This window comes from Fundulus heteroclitus, unplaced genomic scaffold, assembly GCF_011125445.2.
Source record: "Fundulus heteroclitus isolate FHET01 unplaced genomic scaffold, MU-UCD_Fhet_4.1 scaffold_46, whole genome shotgun sequence".
NCBI lineage: Eukaryota > Metazoa > Chordata > Actinopteri > Cyprinodontiformes > Fundulidae > Fundulus > Fundulus heteroclitus.
The window spans coordinates 869,817-891,007 of record NW_023396879.1 but is presented as its reverse complement, the minus strand read 5'-3'; the positions used below and the strand labels follow the sequence as shown (position 1 = coordinate 891,007).

Here is a 21,191-nt window from a genome sequence, read left to right as displayed (position 1 = left end):
GGTGTTTCCGCCCGGTTTCAGTGTTTTTATCTACTTTTTTTTTTTAAAAAAAGGTCCACAGAAGGAGATGACATCACAGCAGCTGCTGCAAAGAAGATAGGGTGAGATTTTCAAATCTCCAGGGGCTGTGAGGTCATCCTATGTGGGCAGAATTTTTGTAACTTTTAAGGGCAGAGGAAATGTTTCAGGATAATTGTTTTCAAACAGGTTGGTAAAAAGTTGCATGTGGCTACACTGCTTTAGCAGTCCCAGGAGTCCAGCTCCTAAAATGTAGTCTAGAAAGGCAGGTTTCAAGCCCAGTATTGTATAAAGACGAATAAAAAATGTTTTCTCATCTGCATAGAATAAAAATGGCTGCCTTTCTGAAAAACGATGTTCATATTGGCTTTGGTTTAAAGTCCTGCTGAATCTACCGTGGAAACTATTGAAAAGGAATAAGGGAGCAAGTGTCCCAGATAAAGCGAAGCATTAAACTGTTTGTTAGTCGAATTATTGACACCCCCCCCCACTCACCCCTCTTGAAGGGTGATGCGTTTCAGATATGATAAATATTTGTTTTTCGCATTTACTTTGAATCAAAACGTTTCAAAAATGAAAGATCACAGATGTGTAAAAAAGTAGTAAGAAAAAAAAAAAGGCCTGCGTGTGTGTTTTGTCGTAAATGTGACTAAAACTGTTCATCTGTATGAAGTAATTAGGGTTAATGTGACAGTTTCAAAACTGTATTTGTGTCGAGAACTGCAGCTCTGAATGCAAATACGTTTGCGAGATTGCCTGGCAAAAATCCATGAAAAATTTAGCTAAAAGTTTAAAAGAAGGAAAAAGAGAGACTTTTTAAAAAAAACAAAGTTTGGCATTTCACATTAAATGTCCAGCCCAAATTAAATAGATACATGGAAAGGTTAACATGGCTTGCCCAAAAACTCATTCAGGTTAGTTAGAAATAATTAGAACTGAGGATAAGTTGCACATAAAGGTTAGTTTGATTCACTGTAATACAAAATTAAGCTCCTGAAGTATGATTGTATATTTCTGTTGTTCTTTTGGCTTTGTCCTTTCTGCCATGTATCATCACAGATATTTTACAGCCATCTCCCCCAAAAGGGCCAAGCTTATGCTGGAAATTGTCATGTCTGATAAATATACCACTGGGGCCTGGTGTGTATCACAGAGAAGTCATCTGAAGGTCCTGAGCACAGACATGTTCCTTGATAGGAGGAGACTGGGAGGCTCTGCTGCCTTTGGAAGATACGGGCATAAAATACAATATAAAATAAAAATAAATCATATATATATATATATATATATATATATATATATATATATATATATATATATATATATATATATATATATATATATATATATATTAGGGCTGGGCAAGTTAACTCGTTAATTTCACGTTAACTCATCAATATTTTATCTCGCATTAACGCATTTTTTTTTTATTATTTCTTTTATTACTGTAAAAGTCTGTTGCTCCCAGGCATTTATTTGGTAAAAAATAAAAGTCTGTTGCCGAAGGCTGCCGCGCTTAGGCAAACCGGAACCAGAAAAGAAAAGAAATAGGGGGGTTTCACTGACGTCACTGGCCAACTTCCGGTCCGCCATATTGGGTGTCACACTTCCTTATCTCTAGTTGTCGTACACGTATTTTCGTATCGCGAATGGATAAGTACGCCAGCACGCTAGAGCGACCAGATAAGGACGTATATCTGGAAAAGGGTACGGCACTTTTACATGGCCATTTTCATTTGAAAGTTCTTTCAGACGGCGCAGTCGACAGAAGCAAAGTTATTTGTAATCACTGCAAAGTTGAATTGTCTTATCACCGGAGTACTTCGAGTCTAAAATATCACCTAAATGCAAAACACGCAGTTGATAGCAGCAAATCATTTAACGAAACAGACAGTGTATGGGGTAAGGCCACTTCCAATATAAACTTGTACATAAAAGGATAGTTGTGTCCATATTAATCAGAAGCCGTGCATAACAAACATTTGCAAACTCATAATAATTTAAATCGCATTCAAAAGATACAACATACAGTTTAAATAGTTACAACTTCAATAACTAATAAATACAAATTTCAAGTTTAAATTTGTGCTTTACTCGTTATGAACACAAACAGCAGCGACTGCTTGAGAATACGGATTTTTTCTTTGAGAATACGAATTCACAACAGTGGTCTGACGTCACGGTTTCCAAGGCTGGTTAATGGAGCACAGAGTGCGAAGATGGGAGCCGCGCATGCGTTCTTCAGACTGACCGTCTCTGAATGCACCGCGGCTGCAGCTTCATTCCAGACAGCGCAGAGCTCACAGTGGTAAGTTAAACACTCCCTTTTCTGCTGCTGTTGTTCAAAAGTACGTTTTCAGATCGTTTGAGGCGAGAACATTATACTTTTAAGCTTCCCTATGTGGCCTATATATTCAAACAATTACTCGCTACTCTTGATCCGCGATATAAAGTTCCGGGCTGCAAGTTTTTCTCTAACAGCGCTCCCTAACAGCGCTGGTCACTTTAGTTTATTCTTTGTCAGTATTTAATAACATCACCCTGGTCTCTTAAGTCATTTTTCATAAAAAAAATCAGTTATAGTTAAAAATGTTGGTTAAATAAAAATTTAATTGGGATTGAGTGTTTGTGTGTGATATATTAAAAGTAAGTAATTTAGCAATATTATAAGAGCCAGGTTTTAAATCTTTTTGATAATTATCTATCGATCAATATGCATTTTTTTTATCAATATGCTTTTTTCTCTATCATCCAGCCCTAATATAAAATCTATAAATAAATTCTATAAATGTTTTTCCTATCTAAGTGAGTTTCCTCTGAGTGAGGACACGAAGAATTGAGAGAAGAAAGGGAAAGAAAACAATAGTAACAATATATGAAAAAAATACACATTTATTTTAACTTTGGAACAGAATAAAGGTGTAACATATTAAACAAATTAACAGTTACTAACGTGGTTTAAAACAAAGAAATAACTTCTATTAAGATCTTATACAAATAGACAACACCTACAAACATACAATTAAAAATAGTTGGAATGGAAATTATTTAACAATTATTTAATGTATTTTCACAGGTGGTGAAAAAAATTAAATGAAGCAGCATGTGAACATGACTCCAACTGATCTACGTTAGGTCAGGTGTAGTCATGTTCACTTAAACATGCAGCCAGCTGGAGCAGCTCCCTGTCTTCAGCCGCCGGATGGTCATCCTCTTCTGGGGCCACCTCCTCGTCCTCCTCTGGGTCAACCTCCTCATCCTCCTCATCTAGCTGGTCCCCTGCCTCTATACAAATATTGTGGAGGATGCAGCAGGCGGCGATTACTTTTGGGGCAAACGTCGGGCGGACCTCCAACGCCCTTAAGAAGATGGAACGCCACCGTGACTTCAGACCACCAAAGACACGCTCAATGATGTTTCTCGCCTTGGCGTGGTGTCTGTTTTAGCGTGCCTCCACTTGACCTGTACCAAATATAAAATTAACTTGTAATTTAGGTAATATGCTGATATGTCTTAATCTTCTATCCAATTAATATAATATATGTATCAATTGTGTGTCATTGTTGGCTCTATTTAAGGACAAGAAGGTAAGAGATCTTACTGGCAAGCTGTTTCCCTATAGGATGCTCCACAGGCCAGCCAGTAGAGGGTCACCAGCACCTCTAACTCCAGTGGCCATCCATGGACCTTCTGGATGGGCAGCAGCTGAAGGAGGAGGACGGTGGTGGCCCTTCTTAGCCTGAGGGGCTGGTTTCAGGTCCCCTTCATTAAAAAATATTTGGAGGATTGGCACAGAAGTGTTTATCCTCACACTTTTTGTTTCTGTTTCTTACTGTAAATAAAAAATGCCAAATGTTACCATAATTGTTTTTTCAATTCTCACCTTTTCACACCATAAAACTGTATGTGGTTAACATGCAGATTAATATAGTTCTCAAGAAAGAAAATGTCAAATGTATAGTAGTAAATGTAACAAATGGCTTCCCTTCTCTGGTATTTCTACCATTTCACTGAAATAATTAACTGAACTAACTGCACACAATTTATAGATTAATCATTGTAAAGGTGGGCAGACAGAAATAACTTTTCCTTAATGAACAATGCTGTGAAGGTTAGAAGGTGCAACAAAGTAGCTTAAGCCTACTCCCTTTACTGTTACTAATATATAAAAATTATGTTTTCATTTTAATTCTTTACAGATAAATAGTCACAATTTCAACGTGATCAAGTTTAATACCATCCTCAATTTGTTTTTTTAAAGATAAAAGTAGGAAATAGGCTGTCAATCTTAAAAAACCTACCAGTTGACACAGACGCTCAACGTCTGACTTTTTTTATTAATATTACGCACTAACTCTGTAAACAGGCCACATAGGGAAGCTTAAAAGTATAATGTTCTCGCCTCAAACGATCTGAAAACGTACTTTTGAACAACAGCAGCAGAAAATGGAATGTTTAACTTACCACTGTGAGCTCTGCGCTGTCTGGAATGAAGCTGCAGCCGCGGTGCATTCAGAGATGGTCAGTCTGAAGAGCGCATGCGCGGCTCCTATCTTCGCACTCTGTGCTCCATTAACCAGCCTTGGAAACCGTGACGTCAGACCACTGTTGTGAATAGCGTACTGCGCACGTGACGTCACTGTCTCAAGAGCAACGCCCCTTTTGCCGCTTAGGTAGGACATACAGGTAGAGAACGCCCGTAGCAACCAGCTATTACACGCGCAACAGAAACAGCTATATGACCGACTTTGCAGCCATTAAACTTTCCCAAGATGATGTTCCAGGCACATGGATTACTGGTCGCACTGTCGAAGAACACACCAACCTTCAGCTCAAACGATGGCTTGAGTGTCGAGGGCTTAAAAAGACCGGAAAACGGGCCGAGTTGATAGAACGGTAAGCTTTGTTTTTTTTCCCTGCGCGGCGGTTATGGCGTCGTCGGCCGTTTTTCTGTTTGTAATCACCGTCCAGGGATCGGTGTATGTTTAATGTTTGTCTTATTTTAAATGTTTTTGAGTAAGCTATCCTGGTAGCGGGGTATCATGTTAGCGCCTGCTACCATGATAGCCTATATGCTATTATGGTAGCAGGCGCTTCATTATTAACATGTCGGCTACCAAAATACTCTTACCTGTTCACTACTTGATGTCGCTGGAATTGGGTCAGGATGTTCTTCGGTCGGGCCCTTTCCTCCGACAAAATGCTTGCTACATATGTACGTGAATTTGGTAACTTTTTCCGGGTTGAATTGTTGTGTAGGCTGACCGCACCGGTGTACCCAGCGCACACATTTCTCCTTGGCAGTCTTGAAGAAAACATCCTTCATATGCGGCCGATCAGCGTACCTTGAGTCGCTGTTGCACGTTCCATAGTAACAATGTTTAAAAACCATGGTTTTAGATTTGGAAAAAGCAGTCGTTTACCGAGTAAAACCAAGGGTAACGCACGTCTCTTTTACAGCGAAACAGCGGCGGACTATGCAAGCTTGCCCTACCCCTCCCCTGGGCTGCCACCTTACCGTGGTGGAGGGGTTTGAGTGTCCCAATGATCCTAGGAGCTATGCTGTCAGGGGCTTTAAGCCCCTAGTAGGGTCACCCAAGGCAGACAGGTCCTAGGTGAGGGATCAGACAAAGTGTGACAAAGTGGGTGAGAACTCCATTTGTCTGTTTATATACATTTGGTAACATTCTGGTTTGTTTTGATTTAGCCATATTGTATTTAGTCTTTAGTTTGCAGATATATATACTATCCCGGGTTTGTTTATGTTTTGCATTTCTAATGATTACTTACTATAACATCGTGGTTTAAATCATTCAGTTTGTAATTGTTTTTTCATTTATCTTGTGTATTTTATTTCAGTGAATTTACCTGATGTTTTACTTTACTTCCTGGAAATTAGGCCTTCCTGTTGGAGGATTGGCACAGGAAGAGACCATCTGAAGAGGGGGAAGCAGTAATCCATCCATATTAAGTTTTGGGCATTGTGTAATTTAATGCTGTTTGTATTTCAACTGTTGCATTGTTTCATATTCAGATAGTGCTGAATTGGATTGATTTTAACAATGATACATTTGATAGGAAATGTATCAATTGTTTGGGGGTGCCTGTGTGGGAGAGTCCATCGGAGGCCATTTTGTCTACCTTGGTGGGGAAAGGTATAAAAGACAAGAAATTGAGAGGTTCTGGAGAGGGAGAGAACCAGGTCAGTGTAGTTGTGTGCACGTGACATTAATTTTGGTTGCTTTATGTTCAGTTTTGATCTGTTTAGCCATGTTAAACCTTTTGGTTATTTTTTTGAGATTTTTTTGTAAATATTTTTTCAACACCTTTTTGTGAATAAATCACCTGCTGCACTGGACATCTTTTGCCTGACTGCCTTCCTTTTAGCCACTTTGGCCAGGCTAACTCACACAAAGTGCAGCCCAAAATGCCCCTTATGATGAATACAATTATTGGACCTCGTGTTCCCTCGCCCGGACGCGGGTCACCGGGGCCCCACTCTGGAGCCAGGCCTGGAGGTGGGGCACGTTGGCGAGCGTCTGGTGGCCAGGCTTTTGCCCATGGAGCCCGGCCGGGCTCAGCCCGAAGAGGCGACATGGGTCCCCCTTCCGATGGGCTCACCACCTGTCGGAGGGGCCAAAGGGGTCGGGTGCAATGTGTAACGGGTAGCAGTGGAGGGCGGGGACCTTGGCGTTCCGATCCTCGGCTGCAGAAGCTGGCTCTTGGGACGTGGAATGTCACCTCTCTGGTGGGGAAGGAGCCTGAGCTTGTGCGCGAGGTTGAGAGGTTCCGACTAGAGATAGTCGGACTCACCTCGACGCACCGCTCTGGCTCAGGAACCAGTCTCCTTGAGAGGGGCTGGACATTCTTCCACTCTGGAGTTGCCCATGGTGAGAGGCGCCGAGCTGGGGTTGGCATACTTGTTGCCCCCCCATCTCGGTGCCTGCACGTTGGGGTTTTCCCCGGTGAACGAGAGGGTGGCCTCCCTCCGCATTCGTGTGGGGGGACGGGTTCTGACTGTTGTTTGCGCTTATGCGCCAAACAGCAGTTCAGATTACCCACCCTTTTTGGAGTCCTTGGAAGGGGTACTGGAGAGTGCCCCTCCTGGGGACTCCGTTTTGCTGGGGGAATGGCCCACCTGATCTGAACTCGAGTGGTGTTTTGTTGTTGGACTTCTGTGCTCGTCATGGATTGTCCATCACAAACACCATGTTCAAGGATAAGGGTGTCCATATGTGCTCTTGGCACCAGGACACCCTAGGTCGCAGTTCAATGATCGACTTTGTTGTCGTTTCATCTGACCTGCGGCCGTATGTCTTGGACACTCGGGTGAAGAGAGGGGCGGAGCTCTCCACCGACCACTACCTGGTGGTGAGTTGGCTCCGATGGCGGGGGAGGAAGCCGGTCCGACCGGGCAGGCCCAAACGCACTGTGAGGGTTTGCTGGGAACGTCTGGCGGAGTCCCCTGTGAGGCGGAGCTTTAACTCCCACCTCCGGGAGAACTTTAAACACGTCCCGAGGGAGGCGGGGGACATTGAGTCTGAATGGACCATGTTCCACGCCTCTATTGCTGAGGCGGCTAGTCGGAGCTGTGGCCGCAAGGTTGTCGGTGCATGTCGTGGCGGCAACCCTCGAACCCGCTGGTGGACACCAGCGGTGAGGGAAGCCGTCAAGCTGAAGAAGGAGTCCTATCGGGCTTTTTTTGGCCTGTGGGACTCCGGAAGCAGCTGATGTGTACCGGCAGTCGAAGCGGCAGGCGGCTCGGCTGGTCGCCGAGGCAAAAACTCGGGCGTGGGAAGAGTTCGGAGAGGCCATGGAGAAAGACTTCCGTACGGCTTCGAAGCGATTCTGGTCCACCATCCGGCGTCTCAGGAGGGGGAAGCAGTGCAGCACCAACACTGTTTACAGTGGGGGTGGTGTGCTGCTGACCTCGACTCGGGAGGCCATGGAGAAAGACTTCCGTACGGCTTCGAAGCGATTCTGGTCCACCATCCGGCGTCTCAGGAGGGGGAAGCAGTGCAGCACCAACACTGTTTACAGTGGGGGTGGTGTGCTGCTGACCTCGACTCGGGACGTCGTGCGTCGGTGGGCGGAATACTTCGAAGACCTCCTTAATCCCACCAACACGTCTTCCATTGCAGAAGCAGAGCCTGGGGACTCTGGGTCGGGTTCTCCCATCTCTGGTGCTGAGGTTGCCGAGGTTGTTAAAAAGCTCCTCGGTGGCAAGGCTCCGGGGGTGGATGAGATTCGCCCTGAGTACCTTAAGGCTCTGGATGTTGTGGGGCTGTGTTGGTTAACGCGGCTCTGTAACATTGCGTGGACATCGGGGGCAGTTCCCCTGGATTGGCAGACTGGGGTGGTGGTCCCCCTATTTAAAAAGGGGGACCGGAGGGTGTGTTCCAACTACAGAGGAATCACATTCTTAAGCCTCCCTGGTAAGGTCTATTCAGGGGTTCTGGAAAGGAGGGTCCGTCGGATAGTCGAATCTCGGATTCAGGAAGAGCAGTGTGGTTTTCGTCCTGGCCGTGGAATACTGGACCAGCTCTATACCCTCAGCAGGATTCTTGAGGGGGCATGGGAGTTTGCCCAACCAGTCTACATGTGTTTTGTGGATCTGGAGAAGGCATTCGACCGTGTCCCCCGGGGGATCCTGTGGGGGGTACTCCGGGAGTATGGAGTACCGGACCCTTTAATAAGGGCTGTCAGGTCTCTGTACGACCGGTGTCAGAGTCTGGTCCGCATTGCCGGCAGTAAGTCGGACTCGTTTCCGGTGAGGGTTGGACTCCGCCAAGGCTGCCCTTTGTCACCGATTCTGTTCATAACTTTTATGGACAGAATTTCTAGGCGCAGCCAAGGTGTTGAGGGGATCCGCTTTGGTGGCCTTAGGATTGCGTCTCTGCTATTCGCGTCTGACGTGGTCCTATTGGCTTCATCAGGGCGTGATCTACAGCTCTCACTGGAGCGGTTCGCAGCCGAGTGCGAAGCGGCCGGGATGAAAATCAGTGCCTCCAAATCCGAGACCATGGTCTTGAACCGGAAAAGGGTAGAGTGCCTTCTCCGGGTTGGGGAGGATGTCCTGCCCCTAGTGGAGGAGTTCAAGTATCTTGGGGTCTTGTTCACGAATGAGGGGAAGATGGAGCGGGAGATCGACAGGCGGATTGGTGCAGCGTCTGCTGTGAAGCGGGCGCTGTACCGATCCGTTGTTGTGAAGAGAGAGCTGAGCCAAAAGGCGAAGCTCTCGATTTACCGGTCGATCTACGTTCCTACCCTCATCTATGGTCACGAGCTTTGGGTCGTGACCGAAAGAACGAGATCCCGGATACAAGCGGCTGAAATGAGTTTTCTCCGTAGTGTGTCTGGGCTCTCCCTTAGAGATAGGGTGAGGAGCTCAGTCATCCGGGGAGGACTCAGAGTAGAGCCGCTGCTCCTCCACGTCGAGAGGAGCCAGTTGAGGTGGCTCGGGCATCTGGTCAGGATGCCTCCTGGACGCCTCCCTGGAGAGGTGTTCCGGGCACGTCCCACCGGGAGGAGGCCCAGGGGAAGACCCAGGACACGCTGGAGGGACTATGTCTCCCGGCTGGCCTGGGAACGCCTTGGGGTTCCACCTGAGGAGCTGGCCCAAGTGGCTGGGGAGAGGGACGTCTGGGCCTCCCTACTGAAGCTGCTACCCCCGCGACCCGACCCCGGATAAGCGGAAGACAACGGACGGACGGACAGTCGTTTACCGAGTAAAACCAAGGGTAACGCACGTCTCTTTTACAGCGAAACAGCGGCGGACTATGCAAGCTTGCCCTACTGCATACCAAGTGATGTGACGTCATCGTGACGTTACGTTTCTAAAAATAGCTCGTTGGCGGTACGCTATTCGTATTCTCAAAGAAAAAATCCGTATTCTCAAGCAGCCGCTGCTGTTTATGTTCATAACAGTAAAGCACATATTTAAACTTGAAATTTGTATTTATTAGTTATTGAAGTTGTAACTATTTAAACTGTATGTTGTATCTTTTGAATGCAATTTAAATTATTATGAGTTTACAAATGTTTGTTATGCACGGCTTCTGACTAATTTGGACACAACTATCCTTTTATGTACAAGTTTATATTGGAAGTGGCCTTCCCCATATGTAATTGACATGAATAATTTAGCTTTTTTTTCAAATAAAATCTTAAAAAAGATTTTACTGACTTTTCCTTACTGTTTGTATTTTATACTTGTGGGGGGTTGCAGAAGTACAAATAGTGTCACCCCCACTCTAACAGCCTACTAGAGTTGATTAGGGGACAGCAATACACACACATCGCAAGACATAAGCACCTAACATATACACCTTTATATAGACATACGCACATAATATACACACCTTACATTAGCACGTGGCATATTCATCTCACATAAACATATGCACACAAAAACATACACATAGACACATAAACATATTTTTGGCTCGAATGGAGCATGTTTTAATGCTGATATATGTTGTTTAGACAACATATTTCAGAAATGTATGGTCTTTAACTGACCTAAATGTTGCATATCAATGTATAAATATGTGATTTCATACTGAAATACTAGTGTGTGCATGAATGGTTGTTTGTCCTGTCTGTCTCTGTGTTGCACTGTGACAGACTGGCGGCCCATCCAGGGTGCACCCCGCCTCTCGCCCACTGACTGCTGGAGATAGGCACCAGCAACCCTCATGACCCCAGCAGGGATAAACATGTCAGAAAATGGTACTGAAATATTTTATGTTATGCTAACAGACACATGTGGTATGACATATCAAATATGTAAATAATACAAACTTCCATGCTGAAATACTTTGTTTTCTGCTCTTTAACAAAGAGACATGTATTAAAAAATGAATAAATGTATAGATTAATACATTTTATATTTTAATAAAGAAACATGTTGGATTGTTCATTTGAATTTATTTTAATCTCTCACATGTACAATTCCAAGCTTTTGCTACATATCAACAATAATTTCCTCATATTTATGTGTGCTGTGCATGCAGGCCTGAAAAGTGTTCTTTAAAATTTCCAAGTCATTTCAGTGTCTTACACGTCCTTAGTGAGGACGCTGCTGCCCGCGTCCTCACTAAGACTAAGAAAGTAGAGCACATCACCCCAGTTCTAAGGTCCTTACACTGGCTCCCTGTATCTCAGAGAATAGACTTTAAAATACTTCTGTTAGTCTATAAATCCTTAAATGGCTTAGCACCTAAATACATCACAGACTTGTTATCAGTGTATCAACCATCCAGACCACTAAGGTCTTCTGGCTCCAGTCTACTCCACATACCTAGAACCAGAACTAAACATGGAGAAGCAGCATTTAGTTCCTATGCTCCGCTTATCTGGAACAAACTTCCAGAAAACTGTAAAAGTGTGGAAAGCCTGAGTTCTTTTAAATCAAGATTAAAAACACATCTGTTTAAAACTGCCTTTGACTGTTCTAGTTAAACAGTTTTACTGTTTTTAATGTTCTTTTTTGTTACTACATTCTATCCCTACTTGCTTTTATTCTATTTTCTATCTACATTTTATTATTTTGGTATATCTTAATCATGTAAAGCACTTTGTATTGTCTTGTACTGAATTGTGCTATATAAATAAATTTGCCTTGCCTTGCCTTGCCTTACACTATCCTGCTTGCAAACAGGCCTGGAGCTTAAGACCCTTGAAAAAGAATTGTTTCTTACAGCTGAAGGACAGTGATAAAAAATTAATGAACATAAAATGATGGTCCATCTACTGGGTTTCTCCTTTGTTCTTCTCACCAAGTAAAAACTCATATTCGGAGCCAATCTCAGTTCAAAAATGGTGATCTGCACCACAAGGTAACTTTAAACTGTAGAAAATATTGACAAAGTTGCTCCCTTTGGCTCCTATGCCAGCGAGGAGCGGGAGAGACCCATCCAAGATGGCGGCGCCGCAGCATGCGATCCAGCACGTAATGAGCCGTCTACATAAGGAATGTCTAGGGGGGTGAGCGTTTCCAGAGGAAATCTCCGTCTGGAACTTCCGGTGAACAACGAGGCGCTAGCAGCGTTAGCTTCCAGGTTTGCTTGTTCATCGTCGGTCAGAAGTCTGTTTTTGCTGTAAACTGAATATTTCAGCGTCTGCAGCAACAATATCTTCGCTTCATCACCAGAGAGCGACTAACTGCTGAAGAAATATTCAGAACCATCGTCCAGGAGGAGGAAGAGACCGAGCATCAGCTCAGACTGCTGGATAGCAGCTGGAGAACCCGAACCGGGTCAGAACCTCCAGGTATGTTAACTGGACGCTGGTCTGGATGAACTAATGCTGGAAAACAGAGAATATGATCAGGAACTAGTTGATGCCGAAAATATGCGTTCACAGCTTGGTTATATGCCTCATTTATCTCTGTTTTTGTGTTTTGTTGAGAAATTGTATTAACGACAATGCCAAACATGGATCAACGGCTTTTAAAACGAACATTTGATCTAATCACTTCCCAGAAATATATAAAATAAAATGTATTTGCTCAGAGGGGTGTTACTCCTCGAGTTAATCAAGGCTCAAAGTCGTTCTTTTGGTTTTAACAGACATTTATTGCGGACATGTCTTTACAGGCCTTAGAAAATGCCCTCAAAATGCCGTCAGAACTAATAAAGGAAACACAAACCGAATTAAAATATAGAGGTTTAAATAAATAAAGACAAGTAAAACAATAAAGCCGTACCTCATTGGCCGAATAAACTCCAGAGGAATAAAGCCTTATGTTTTCTGGCGAAACTTGTAAAACAGTTCCAGCCGTAGACATAATATAAGAGTAGATCCCGCGTCGACCGCTTTCGTCTATGGGCGCTGATGAGATTTGGGGGCGCCATCTTGGGGCGGTTGACAGCTCAGGTCAGTGTGATTTGCTGCCCAGGCGCAGATCAATTTTAATCACTCGCTGAATATTGTAGTAAGTTTTTTTTAAATTATTTATTTATTTTTTATTCTGAAAACTTTAAAACTATAGCTATTAAAACAACACAGCCACTAATACATTTTTAGAATTTTTTTATTACTATATACACAAACACATTTGTACATGTATACACACGCATATATATATATCAGTGACGTGCGGTAGGGTTCATAGCTGGTGACACAGACATGAATACGTAGACGCCGCGTTCTCGGGTGAGAGGCGTGCCCATAGACATAATATAAGAGTAGACGCGTCATTGGGCGGGTTCTGCCTATGCTGCGATGCGTCAGAGCGTCCGCCATCTTAAATGTGGCAAATCTGCAGTTACTCAGTCACTTAAACAGTATCAGAGGGACTTTAATCTCTGAATATACTTTGTATTCGTAATATTTTTTTGTAATATTACAAGTTTATTTTCGTACCCTTTAGCTTCATTCTCCTGAATTTATTCTCCTAAAGAATAAAAATATTTAAAATAATCTAACCTGGCCCTATTACTCCAGGAGTGAAATAATTCTGCAAACTGTGATTATTCTGGAAATGTTCCCCCTTAATTCTCATAATATGATGTTTTTATCAGAACATTATCACTTTTGTGTTTGTTTGTTTATTTTTACTTTATTGACCTTGGACTTTTTTTTTCTCATATTATTAATTTTACCTCTTTAATACTCACCCAAAAAGTCTGTTCCTAAAGGTTCACATGTGACACGGTTTTATGAAATAATGAAGAACACAATGTTTAGATTTAACAAATTGATCCTTATATTCATAACACATACACAAACAAATATATATATGTATATCAAGTACTGAGAAAGTCATGTGCTGAAATATTTTGCATGATATATGTATGTATGTGTGTGTGTGTGTATATATATATATATATATATATATATATATATATATATATATATATATATATATATATATATATATAAATAAATAAACGCGTTTAACGCCGGCAATTTTTTTGTCGCCGTTAATCGCGCGTCAAAACACACACACTGTTCCCTAATGTTTTTTTCCCCCGCCGCGCTTTCCGGACTGTGTTTCTTTTACCCTCGAACACATGCGACTTTGGGCTTCTTTTTTCTAAAAGCGCTTCTAAATTTCATGAGTCACGGGTTGCGTTTTTTTTTTTTTTTTTTTTTTTTGGGCAGGTTTCTGAAAGTGAAATCGCTTATTTGGGCTCTAACATAAGTGACGAAACAGCGGTTATTAAGAGACCTGCCTGCACTGCCCACATTTTGTAGCCAGCTGAAATATCCCTCTGCCATAGGAGCCGACGGTAGTAAAGGCAGACAGAGCAACTCTGTTCGTATTTTCTGCAGTTTACGGTGCAATAACCGGTGATAACTGCTGAAAGTAGATTACTTGGTGCAGATCACCATTTTATCAGACATTGGTTCTGAAGATGAGCTTTTACACGTTGATAACATTGCAGAAACCCAACCCATAAACCGTACTTTAATGCTTATTAATTTGTTGTCTCGGTATTTGACAAACTAAGGCTGAATTACGTTGCCAAACAAAGGACCTGGAGTTGCTAAACAGTTCCTAAACAGTCTTTTTCAGGGTATTAAGCTCCTGCCCAGTTGCAAGCAAAGTGTAAGACTGGAATGGCCTGGAAATTTAAAACCTTTTTCCAAGCTTAAACTGTATGAATATGGATAGAAACAAAATATTCAAAGAAGTTGTTGTTGTTGTTGGGGAGAGAGAGAGAGAAAAAAAACAGGTATTTACACATTGTGTAAACATCAGGGCGTCATGATTAGTAATTTAGCCATTATAGTCCAGAGTTTAACATTTGGCACCAGGATGTTTTCATTCCAATTCTGAAAAGTGCTTGAAAAATAACAAAATAAAAATATTTTTTGTACAAGCATGTATTTTATTAATGTCATTTATTGCAAAATTGCATATTTAAATGCCCAAACGGGCTATTACACTTTCAGAAATAAAAGGATAAAATTTGCGATTAATCTCGAGTTAACTATCGACATTATGCGATTAATCGTGATTAAAATTTTTAATCGTTTGACAGCAATAATCTCTCTCTCTCTCAGCATTAAATTAGGGTTACTCATTCCTGTATAAACACTGATTATGTATTAAGCATTTGCATTTAAATTAATACTAATTTTACATTTTAGACATAAAAAGACAACAAATAAGCATTAAGGTACGGTTTATGGGTTGGGTTCTGCAATGTTACACGATGAGTATAAAACTCATCTTTAGAACCAATCTCTGCTCAAAATGGTTATCTGCACCGCCTAATCTACTTTCAGGAGTTATCATAAGTTATTGCAGCCGTAAACTACTAACAGAAAATACTGGCATGGCTGCTATTTCTGCCTTTACTCACTCTGCTTCTATGTCAGGATGAGCTGCAGAGCGTTATGAGGCGGAGGGATATTTCAGCGTCACTTAGTTTAGAGCCCAAACAAGCGACTTCACTTTCAGAAACGAGCCCAAAAAACTGCAACCCGCAATTCATGAAATTTACAAGCGACTTTAGAAAAAAGAAGACCAAAGTCACTTAAAATAAGTGGGCTTTGCAACAGTGAGCATGCTTTCTAAGTGTGTCGTATCACTCAGCCGCTCTGTTGGGGGAACCAAATGTCCCCGCAAATTCTACATTATAAAAAAGAAAAACCTACCGAAAAGTCTCGCTCTCACGTCAACTTCAAAACATTCTTCTTCGAAATGTTGGCTACAGATGACGTGTTTTTTCTCTGACCAGAAGTTCGATGGAAAATCCTCCCTCTTCAAGTAGGTAATCCAACAAAAGAACCAGTGGTGGATCATGAATCGGAAAGGTGAAAAAACTGTTTTTTCACTTTTACCCTCTGTATTGGAACATCCAACTGCCATGTATGTGGGCATTGTTGCTTCTACGATAGCTCTCGCGAATTTCAATGGTGAAGTCCTCTCGAAATCTGAAATAATTGTTGTTGATCACAGCTGTGTGGAATACTTCCTATTGAATTAGCTTGTAAAGCGCAGTGCCTTAACGCGACATAACGTCACAGGATATGAAGTCAGTAGAGAGATGTTACCATATTTGGGCAATAATGACTCAGCGATCGCAACGACAATTTATCTTTTTATTTTTTTACTGATTACCGCTAAATTCATTAAATCACCACGGACGTATTACTTTTAGGTATAGATAAAGATCCACCGATTTTTTTTTTTTAATTTTTTTTTTTTAATTTTTTTTTTTTAATTTTTTTTTTTTTTCCTTGTTGACCGGACTTTTCCCTTAATGTTGATGCGTGACGCTCTTGACTGAATTTCTATGTTCTGTAGTGTCACTGTCATGTTAAGCCTCTTTAGAGTGGCAAAACTGGTTTGAGCTGTTAGAAAGGCAACAGTAACTCAAGTAACCACTCTTTACACCTGGATGGAAGCAGAGGATAAATTGTTGCATTGTAGAATGGAATTTAAAAATCCTCCACCAGATGGTAGTGTGTCCATTTAACTTTATGTAATTATTATAGCTTAATCACCAAATCTGATCACAAGGAAACATTGATTTTAACCACATGCTACAAGGAGGTTAAGTAATGAGTGGGCGACGGTGGCACAGAGGTTAGGGAGTTGGTCCTGCAATTGGCGGGTTGCCGGTTCAATCCCCCCGCTCTGACTGTCTTCGTTGTTGTGTCCTTAGGCAAGACACTTCACCTGCATTGCCTGCTGGTGGTGATCAAAGGGCCCTGTGGCGCTGATGTATTGCAGCCTCCCCCCAGGGCAGCTGTAGCTACTAACATAGCTCACCACCATCAGGGTGTGAATGGGTGAATGACTAAGACTGTGGTGTGAAGCTTGGAGGTCGTCAAGACTAGTTAAAGCGCTATACAAGTACAAGCCATTTACCATTTTAGTGAAATTTTGTTTTAAAATGTGATTTTTAAAATGCACTATTAATCAATCTCCATTAATCAAATCTAAGCCTTACTGAGCCCCATCATTCAACATTTATATTCTACTGTTCTTCGTTCCTCAGGCCTTCCTCAGCATCATGTCTGCTACTCGGCACCTTCACACAGACCACCTTCTCAAAACTGAAGAGAGCAACTCCAACGCTGACCCCATCATATCAAACACTATAGAGATAAAAGAACAGGGAGAACCAGAAACACAGCAGAGTGAGCCAAAAGGAGAACCTGAACCAATAACAACAGAACATATTGAACTGTGGGTCTTTCAGAATGAAAATCAGCCTTTAGTGAAGCAGGAGCCTCACACCTCTATGGTGATTTCTGCTTATGAGGAAATATTCCACAATGTACCAGAACTGCACCAGGTGATGGAAGTAAAGAATGAACCAGAACCTGTACAGATTAAAGAGGAACCTGAACCTGTTATAATTAAAGAGGAACCCGAACCAGTGAAGATCAAAGAGGAACAGGAGTATCTCTGCAGTAATCAGGGTGACGATCAGCTGAAGAAGGAGACAGACAACGGTGTGGTGATTCCTACTTATGAGAAAAAGAGCAAGGGTGAACCAGAACCAAACAGGAACCATCTCCTCTCTGAAAACTGTCCTGAAGCTGAGACTCAACATCAGTCAGGGAGCAACCTGAAAGATTCGGGATCAAGTAAAGATGAAGATCTGCAGCCAGAGAAGAGACATCAGGACACCAGAAATCACAGGGACAGTGTGGACAATTCAAAACCAAAAAGTCATAAAGAAGATGCAGCTTGCTGTGAAATGTGTGGTAAATGTTTCAGAACAGAAAAAGACTTGTCTGAGCACATGAGAAACCACAGAGGTGAGGAACAGTATCCTTGTGAAGTGTGTGGTAAATCTTTTGGTCACGAAGATCATTTGAAAAAACACAAAACAACTCACGCAGATAAGCCTCATTCTTGTGAGTTGTGTGGAAAATCTTTTCGACGAATTGACAATTTAACTTGTCACCTTAGAACTCACACAAATGAAAAGCCTTATTCTTGTAATTTGTGTGAAAAATCTTTTCGACAAAGTTACACTTTGACATATCACCTTAGAACTCATACAGGTGATAAGCGTTATTCTTGTAAGTTGTGTGATAAATCTTTTGGACTTAGTCAACATTTGATGAATCATCTTAGAACGCACAGTGATGAAAGACCGTATTCATGTAAGCTGTGTGACAAATCTTTTCGACTCCGTCAAACTTTGACTAATCACCTTAGAACCCACACAAATGAAAAACCTTATTCTTGTGAATTGTGTCTCAAATCTTTTAGAACAAAGGCTATTTTGGATCGTCACCTGATATCCCACACAGATGAAAAGCCTTATCCTTGCAAGTTTTGTGACAAAGTTTTTCGACATAATCACAATTTGAAATGTCACCTCAGAACTCATACAGGTGAAAAACCTTATTCTTGTCATTTGTGTGAAAAGTCTTTTAAACAAAGTAACGATTTGTCTCGTCACATTAGAACCCACACAGGTGAAAAGCCTTATTCTTGTAAGTTGTGTGATAAATCTTTCCAACAAAATGGCAGTTTGACTCGTCACCTTAAAACTCACTCAGATAAAAAGCTTCATTCTTGTCATGTGTGTGAAAAGTCTTTTAAACAAAGTAACGAGTTGACTAGTCACCTTAAAATTCACCCAGGTGAAAAACCTTATTCTTGTCATTTGTGTGATAAATCTTTTCGACAAAATCAAAATTTGACTATTCACCTAAGAATTCACACAGGTGAAAAACCTTATTCTTGTCATTTGTGTGATAAATCTTTTCGAAAAAATTACAGTTTGACATGTCACCTTAGAACTCACACAGGTGAAAAGCGTTATTCTTGTAAGTTGTGTGATAAATCTTTTGGATTAAGTCAACATTTGACTAATCACCTTAGTACTCACACAGGAGAAAAGCCTCATTCATGTAATTTATGTGAAAAATCTTTTCGACTCCGCCACTCTTTGACTTCTCACCTTAAAACTCACACAGATGAAAAACCTTATTCTTGTGAATTGTGTGACAAATCTTTTAGATCGAAGCCGAATTTGATCCGTCACCAAAGATCTCACACAGGTGAAAAGCCTTTTCCTTGCAAGTTTTGTGATAAATCTTTTCAACTTAGTCACAATCTGAAATGTCACCTTAGAACTCACACAGGTGAAAAGCCATATCCTTGTCATTTGTGTGAAAAGTCTTTTAAACAAAGTAACGATTTGACTCGTCACCTTAGAACCCACACAGATGAAAAGCCTTATTCTTGTGACTTATGTGTTAAATCTTTTAGAACAAAGGCTGTTCTGGAATGTCACTATAGAACTCACACAGGGGAGAAGCCTTTTACTTGCACCTTGTGTGGCAAATCTTTTCGAAAAAGTTCTGCTTTGACTTGTCACCTTAGTATTCACACAGGTCATAAGCCTTATTCTTGTGATTTGTGTGGAGCAACTTTTAGATGCAGCAGTCATTTGGCTCGTCACAAAAGAACTCGCACGTGTGAGAAGCCATAAAGACAAGGCAAGTTTATGTATAAAGCACTTTAGTAACAAGACGATTCAAAGTGCTGTACATGAACATAAAAAGTGTTACAGAGTAAAAATAGCATTACAGATGAAAGCACATTGCACTGGAACAGTAGCAGCAGGTCAGATAAAGTAAAAGACAAGTTGGACTGCAAACTGGAGCATTAACAGTTAAAGGCAACTCTAAACAAATAGGTTTTTAACCTTGATTTAAAGGAACTCAGGCTTTCAGAATTTTACAGTCTTCTGTGAGTTTGTGCCAGATAAGTGGAGCATCAAAACTAATGCTGCTTTTCTGTGTTTTGTTCTGAGCTACAAGAGCTGAGTGGTCTGGAGAGTTGATACACTGATAACAAGTCTGTGATGTATTTAGTTACTAACCCATTCAGGGATTTATAGACTAACAGTTGTATTTTAAAGTCTATTCTCTGAGATCCAGGGAGACAGTGGAAGGACTTCCACTGTCTCCCTGACAGAGCTAGCGCTCTGTCTCTCTCCGAGGTCGGTCGTGTCTTTCTCTCTCTGCAGCTTTTACCCCCCCCCCCCCCTATCCTGCTTTGCTTTGCTATGTCTTGTCTTCTGAGCACTTTCTTCATATCAACCGAACTCTGAAAAACATGGATCTGGTAAGCTGGTCTCTCAATACTATTGATAAATTTTTTTCGACGGGTAGGCAACAAAAGGGGGACCCGTCCGTTCCTGATTTGACTTATTTTGTGAGATACACCCTAAATTCCTGGAGGAAAACGGTGTGTCTTTCGACCTTGTCATTCCTGGACGTTTGAAATTTTCACATTGGATTAAGGATACTGGGATCTCTACTTATTGGTTTTTGTGGATTTTTGAAGTATCGGCAAATACAGCGGATGTCGGAGCCATTTGGCCTTGATCAGGCTGCCGACTGCATGACGCGCTCACTCTGGCTGTGAACGGACAAACCTGGCAGGTGAATGGAGCCAAGCCGAAAAGCTGGCTGCGCTGGAACGCAGACTGACTTTGGGGTTGAACTCAAGGGGAGATGGGATAAAATCTGGGAGTGAAGCGCGAAAAAGCCCAATAATTTGGAAAATTGGATTTATGTGGAGCCAGCAAAAGACTTAAAAGCTGACAGGAAAGGCAGTGCAGCTTGTCTCATAACAAATAACATATTTGGATTCCCTCCCTATCTTCTCCTGGATTGTTATGACGGAGTGCTCAGAAAAGCCCCCGGCTACCCCCCTCCCCCGCTGACACCTGAGGATGCTTCTCTGAACTGTGGGCCGGCTGATAACATCAAGGACAATGGCCTCTGGAGAGTGTTCACGGAGAAAAACACTTTCGCCCATACACACACGCATAACTGATACTCATAAAAACTGATGAATTACACTCACGCGACAGGTCTCAAATGTTTACCTTCTGCATACATGTTGTCTTGTGTTTATTTGTGCTTTTGTGCTATGAGGGTTTTTTTGTGTCGGTTGTTTGTCTCTTTATAGGTGAGAGCATAAATAGGCAAACATCTGTCTCTTTTTTTTTCTCCCTCCCCTCTTTCCCCCATGTTGTTGCTCTTTCTTCGAGAGTTTTCAAGGCAGCGCCTAGGGACCCCGTGTAAAGCGGGGTCTGGGGCAGTTTGGGGAACGCACCTCACGGCTAGCGCTCATGTAGCAGCGGCCGACTGTGTGTGTTCCTGGCAACGCAAGGCCTCAGTCAATCGTTCCCCCAAAATGTTTGTTAAGTGTATGTGATGGACGGTTGTAC

At 42.1% G+C, this 21,191-nt stretch overlaps 2 protein-coding genes across 3 annotated transcripts in view; one reads left to right on the top strand and one right to left on the bottom strand.

Moving 5' to 3' along the window:
* Positions 1 to 19,865, top strand: part of LOC105924617 (zinc finger protein 271) — a 42,531-nt gene extending 22,666 nt beyond the window's left edge. Inside the window, exons 1-3 of one of the 2 annotated variants that reach the window (XM_036131844.1) lie at positions 11,925 to 12,080; positions 12,173 to 12,291; positions 16,980 to 19,865. In XM_036131844.1, the coding sequence (XP_035987737.1) occupies positions 16,995 to 19,439 (2,445 nt within the window). In that variant the 5' untranslated portion in view covers positions 11,925 to 12,080; positions 12,173 to 12,291; positions 16,980 to 16,994 and the 3' untranslated portion in view covers positions 19,440 to 19,865. Of the gene's footprint in view, positions 1 to 11,924; positions 12,081 to 12,172; positions 12,292 to 16,979 lie in introns of those variants that run through there. The other variant, XM_036131843.1, reaches the window with a different exon arrangement.
* Positions 1 to 21,191, bottom strand: part of LOC105924521 (gastrula zinc finger protein XlCGF57.1) — a 123,862-nt gene that overhangs the window by 41,551 nt on the left and 61,120 nt on the right. The window lies entirely within an intron of this gene.